Below are 6,466 nucleotides of genomic sequence, written 5' to 3'. Positions count from 1 at the left end.
GCATTTCAAACTCAAAGTAGACAGCCCTCGGCTCTTAACCCTCAGCCCTTGAATGAGGTTTTACATCGTGTGTCTTAAATGTCCCTTGCCCAAGCGAGGAAGAGGGATGATCAGAGAGGCAAAGTCCTTGGTGGAAATCTTGAAGTTGAGCTTAAAAACAACCAACCTAAAGCTATTAATGTACCTAGTAAGCTAACATAGCTAGCTAGCACTCCTGTCGGGTAGCTAAGCTACAGTTAGCTATAACGTTAACTGGCTGGCTAGTTTTATAGTTTGGTAATTTATTGCAATACATTTCAGAATTCCCCAAAATATGTTTATGAATCTAGCTCCGTTTTATTATCTCCTCACTACGAGACTAAGCCAATTTGCCAATGATTAAAACAATTTCGTTTATATATATTTTAGCAAACTCTTCATAAATATTTCTGACATGCCGAAAATGCAGCCTTGTTGATTAAATTTGACCCTTCGCGGCCACCAGAGTTTGACATACGAAGGGAAAAGGGGGATACCTAGTCAGTTGTACATCACATGATAGTGAGTGTGTTACTACAAATATTTGTACTACTCCCCTCACAGACCATAGGGCTATTTACATTGATATCAAAATATTTATCCATGATACTAACCTTGGTAGAGCATCTTACTGGAAGCTAAATAGCTCATTATTAAATAATGATATAGTTATATTTGAGGTTAAAGATCTGCTTTCACACTTTTGGGAAAGGGCTTGTGAAGAAAAATCTTGTTGCAAGAACTGGGAGCTCTTTAAATTTGAGGTGTCCAAATACCTTAGAAAATATGGCAGTAATCTTGCTAAGACCAGAAGAGCTGAGGAGGAAAAGGTGATCATTAAGATAACTTCCCTTTCTCAGAGGTCACCAGTCGAGGAGAAGATGGAACTAATTGAGTTACAAAATAAACTGGATAATATATATAAATTAAAAGCAGAAGGAGCCTTTATTAGATCTAGGGAAAAATGGATTGAGGAGGGAGAACAGAATTCATCCTATTTCTTTAGACTTGAGAAATTTCACCCTAAAAATAACACTATCCATAAGTTAAACATTGATGGTGTTATTACAGATGACCAAAAATTAATCGCTAAATACTGTAACAATTTTTACAGAAAATTGTATAGCTCTACGTACTGTCAGGAATCCACAGATGTGTTTTTTGACTCACTGAATAATGTTCACTCTATCAGTGATATAGAATCTAAACAGTGTGATGAACCCATCAAAGTTGAAGAGACTATAGAGTATCAAACATCTAAAGAACAATAAATCACCAGGTGTTGATGGAATTACATCAGAATTTTACAAATTATTTTCTGAACAAGTAGCTCCCTTCCTATTTGAAGTCTTTTTAGAGAGTATTAAAAACAATGTTCTCCCTCCTACAATGAGTCAGGGGTTAATAACACTGATACCTAAGCCTAAAAAAGAAGTGCTGCTCATCGATAACTGGCGTCCAATTTGTCTTCTTAATAATGACTATAAGATATTAGCCTTACTACTTGCAAAAAATAATTCAAGAAGTCCTGGATGCAATCATTGATGAAACACAGTCTGGCTTCATGAGGAACATACATATTTCTAATCAATGGCAGACTAGTATTATACATACTTGACTACTCAGACCTAATAACTGAGGATAGCTTCATATTATTTTTAGATTTTTATAAAGCATTTGACACAGTAGAGCATCAGTTTCTCTTCCACTCCCTTGAGAGACTTGGCTTTGGGGATTGTTTCTATAAGGCTATTAAGACGCTTTATGCAAACGGTAACAGCTCTATGAAATTGAAATATGGCACCTCACCTAGATTTGAGTTAAAGAGGTTTGAGTTGTCCTATCTCTCCGTACCTGTTTTTATTCATCACCCAACTTCTTGCAAATTCTTTAAATAATAGTCCTGTAAAAGGTATTTCCTTAGCTGGTAAAGAAATTATTATAAGCCAGCTGGCTGATGATACTACACTTTTTCTGAAAGACGCTAACAAAATTCACATATCGATCAATGTGATACAATCCTTTTTCAAAGCGTCTGGTCTATATCTTAACATTAATAAATGTGAACTCATGGCTGTCAAAGATTGTGTGACACCTTCATATTATGGTATTCCAGTAAAAGAAGAACTTACATAATTAGGCATAACCATTACAAAGGATCAAAAGTCTAGAGGCTTACTAAATTTTAACCCTCTTATTAAAAATACCCAGAAGAAGCTAAATCAATGGCTACAGAGGGACTTATCTTTAGGTAGAGTCCTAATAACCAAGGCCGAAGGTATCTCTAGACTAACACATGGTGCTCTATCTTTATATCTTGACAGTAAAATAAGCAAGGAGATAGACCAGATGCTTTTCAACTTTCTTTGGAGAAACCGTACCCATTACATTAGGAAAACTGTTGTAATGAACACTTGTGAGAATGGTGGACTGAATTTTCTGGACTTCACTACTTTAAATAATACTTTTAAGATCAATTGGATAAAACTATTCCTAAGAAGACCCACTTCTATCTGGAATTGTATTCCTCATCATGTCTTCTCTACTTTTGGTGGCCTTAACTTCATGTTGTTTTGCAATTATAATATTGACAAAGTTCCAGTGAAACTTTCTGCTTTTCATCGGCAGGTTTTCTTGTCATGGTCCTTAATTTATAAACACAAATTTTCTCCACACAGATATTATATATGGAATAATCGGGATATATTGTATAAAAATACTTATTTGTTTTTAGAATATTGGTTCTGAAATAATATCCTATTGGTGAGCCAACTGGTAAATGCAGAGGGTCTTTTACTCAGTTATAAAGAATTCTTATCACTTTACAAGGTCCCTGTAACACCTAAAGATTTTGCAATTGTTTTAGATGCCATTCCCTCAGGTGTTGCTATGTTATTCAGGAACGTGTCAAGACCTGACCCTCAGAGCCTACCTTCTATTGACACTGTTGACTCATCAGTAGGAAAGAATTGTTTGTCTTTTGGTCCATTCAACAACAGAGCGATACGATCCTTGTTTCAGCAGGATGTTGTATACCTTATGTCATGCCTTATTGGAATGGATTTATTGATAATATCTGTTGGAAAAAAGTTTGGATGTTGCCACACACATTCCTACTTGTTAACAAAATTGAGGAAGTTTCCTTTAAAATTATTCATAAATATTATCCTGCCAACCACTATATGAAGAAGTTCAAGGAAAACATCAACTCAAATTGCTCCTTTTGTAATGACCACCCAGAAACAGTTTTGCGTCTTTTTTGGCATTGTATGCATGTAAGAAAACTGTGGCAAGACATCAGTAGGTTTATAATTGAACACATTTATGAAGATTTTACACTATTGTGAAGAGATGTACTGTTTGGATTCTTTACATACAATAGAAATAAGCGGAAACATTTTTATGTAATTAATTTCATTATTCTTTTGGCCAAATTTCATATACACAAATGTAAATTTACAAACAGAAAACCACATTTTCGTACCCTACAAAAAGAAATTGAACTGTATTTTAAGACGGTTAAATGCTCTACTAACAAAAAAGCTGTTAGAATTGTAAGTATATGCAAGTCCCTTAAGGTCCTTGTGTAATTGTAATGTGATATTGTACCCCCTAGCTCGATTGTCTATTGTTTGTAATCTATGTATGCTTCTGTTCCCTGATGTGCTTTATGTATTGATTTGTTGTTAATAAAATAACAATACAAATAATTAAAAATAAATAAATAATAATAAAAATAAAAAAAGAGACGCAGCCTCGTGATTGAACCGCCCACTACTGTAGCCGCACCTCCGCCTAAACTATTCTAAGGTTGAAGGGGGTTTAGCAAATTTTTATACATGATTAAAAGAGCACCTTTCTGGTCACATATACCCTAAATGACACAATATATGAATTTAAACAGGCATTAACTACAAATGTTAAAGCTTGGTTTAAGTGCCCTATGTTTTTCATTATAAGATACAGCGGCTGGTTTTCCACTTCATAAACATAATGGTACCTTCTAAAAAAAAACATGACTCGAGTCATGTGATGCGACAATATAAATAAGGAAGTTTAAATCCATGTGTGAAATATTTCAGTCGTAAGTAACTTTCCATCTGCAATTAATCGTAATGAAGTGTGGCGGTACCGCCGAGGCGAAGGATGCCACACCCGAAGTGCAGCAAATCTGCGATGAGGTAAGCATATTTCCTTCATTTATCCTGCATAGTCTAGCTGAGGAACGCTCAACTCCGTTATCGAGGCAGAGTTGAGTATTGATAACTGGTCGCGCGATTTGCTAACAACACTGCTAACATTGGGTTCCCATTCGTTGATTTATATTTTTACAATAATGTAAACACTTACCTGTACTTATGTTTGTCTTGCACCACTGCGGTCCTTCAGCGGGGTGCTGAAAGTCATACTTTTAATGAACATTTATCGAATACAACCACCGATTTGTGTTGCTCAACTCGGCGCGAGAGTCCCAGTTGTAGTTTACTACGTCAAGGCCGCTACGTCTCCAGTTGATTAAAGCAAATTTAAGAAAAAGTCGGTTCTCAAAGTATTTATTAAAATTATGAATTTCAGCACCCTGCGGAAGGATCGCAGTTGTACAGGACAAACTTGGATGCAGGAAAGCTTTTTCAGAATCGTCATTATTACTAGTATCGGCTGATGGTGACTCAACGTTGTTGCGAGAAAATGTTATCAATTCTCACCTCCGCCACGATATAGGAACGGAGTTGCGCGTTCCTCATCTGTCCCACTGAACATCCTCATCTTTTTAACAGCGTTGAGACTCATACTTGATGAAGGTGTGATCTTAAACCTTTTATTGAATAATAAGCTCTACAGTGTATTGTCAACGTTCAATCTATAGGACTGTAGGTGTGCTTGTGCGTAGGCTATATGGAGGAAATTTGAGATGCTGTGGGAACAGCTGAGTCATTGCCTGAGTATTTTTAAATGTTTCTAGATGAAGCCATTTGCAGAGGAGAAAGCTGCAAAGAAGTTTGACGTTTTTGCTGCCAAAACATTCACAACGCAAGTTGTGGCTGGGACCAACTTCTTCATTAAAGTGAGTGTTTAATTTTATAAATATAATTTCTAGCCTTTCAGTTATGCAAAAATAAAAAATGTCACCAGTTTCACTCAATTATATTTATTAATCCTAGATGGCTGACATTGTTTTGAAATGCATTGATTAATGTCTACATTTGTTTGACTATTCTAATAGACACCTTTAATGCATAGGCCTACTTTTAAATTATATTAAGTGAACTGAACGTGAAAGTATCTTTTTAAATTCCTTAACCATTTTTTCAGAGTACCAATGTTACTGTCCCCACTACAACAAATACATTATTTTGGTTTCAAGCTCGGTGACAGCCTGCCACATCCTCACAACCCCTGTGTGGGGTTCAAAGCATTGGGCTGCATCAAAAAGTTATAGGGAGTGAGGAAGGTGGTGGCACCTTAATTGGGGAGGACAGGCTCATAGTCATGGCTGAAACGGCATTAATGGAATGGTATCTAACACATGGTTTCCATGTGGTTGATGTCATTCCATTTACCACATTCCAGGCATTATTATAAGCCTTCATCCCCTCGGCAGCCTCCTGTGGAGTGAACATGTACATACTGGAAGAGCTATGTGAACTCTAAACAAACAGATCATTACTCAGAGTCCTGTCTCCCCATCACCTATTCTTCACTCACCGGCCCCTATTCCATCCTTTTCTCATAGGTCCATGTTGGTGGAGATGAATTTGTGCATCTGCGGGTCCATAGAACTCTACCCCACGCTGGTGGGAAACTGGAGCTTCATGGCGTACAGACATCCAAAGCTCACAATGACCCCATTGGTTTCTTCTGATTACCTGTAACTCCCTGCAGGGGATGCAACACCTCTACTCCATGCCTGGATCATGTGTACCCTTGTTTATTATGGTCACCTGTATTGTATACTTCTGTTGGTAAATGTCTGTCTTTTGTACTAAAAGCTGTCTACACCTTCGACTAAATGGCTTTTGCTAGAACATAAATACAAATTTGACAGAAGACTTGTTTTTGTCAATCTGTGGCGGTTAGTAGTGATTAACATGTTTCTCGGGATTGCGTGGTACATTTCGGGGAGGAGCGATTCAGTTGGGTTTGTTTTTCATTTAGAAAAAAAAGTTTAAATCCAGTGCAGTCTTTCAATTGAGGACCTCAAATAAAGGTCTCCTTAAAATCGGTACAGCTGGAGGAAGTGATTTGACACCCTTGTGCAGTTCTCCTTCCTGTAAAGAAGCCTCTGATTATAGCTCGATACTGTTTGAAAACCTATTTTGCATTTAAGATAGAAAGATGTCCAGAACCAAAAGTAATTACATACATCAAAATTAAATGTTGGCAACAGGAAAGGGTGCATCAATTGCATTTTGCAGTCTTGCTTTTCTTTTTTCTGAACATTTGGGTG

At 36.7% G+C, this 6,466-nt stretch overlaps 1 protein-coding gene across 1 annotated transcript; it reads left to right on the top strand.

Annotated features, from left to right (window-relative positions):
• Window positions 1-4,046: 4,046 nt before the first annotated feature.
• Window positions 4,047-6,066, top strand: LOC139388765 (cystatin-B-like). Its single transcript, XM_071135674.1, has 3 exons — window positions 4,047-4,199; window positions 4,982-5,083; window positions 5,753-6,066. The coding sequence occupies exons 1-3, from the start codon at window positions 4,134-4,136 to the stop codon at window positions 5,879-5,881; spliced, it is 297 nt and encodes a 98-aa protein (XP_070991775.1). The 5' UTR covers window positions 4,047-4,133; the 3' UTR covers window positions 5,882-6,066.
• Window positions 6,067-6,466: the final 400 nt, after the last annotated feature.

Source organism: Oncorhynchus clarkii, chromosome 29, assembly GCF_045791955.1.
Source record: "Oncorhynchus clarkii lewisi isolate Uvic-CL-2024 chromosome 29, UVic_Ocla_1.0, whole genome shotgun sequence".
NCBI lineage: Eukaryota > Metazoa > Chordata > Actinopteri > Salmoniformes > Salmonidae > Oncorhynchus > Oncorhynchus clarkii.
The sequence above is the reverse complement of the archived record's forward strand: the minus strand, read 5'-3'. Positions and strand labels throughout refer to the sequence as shown.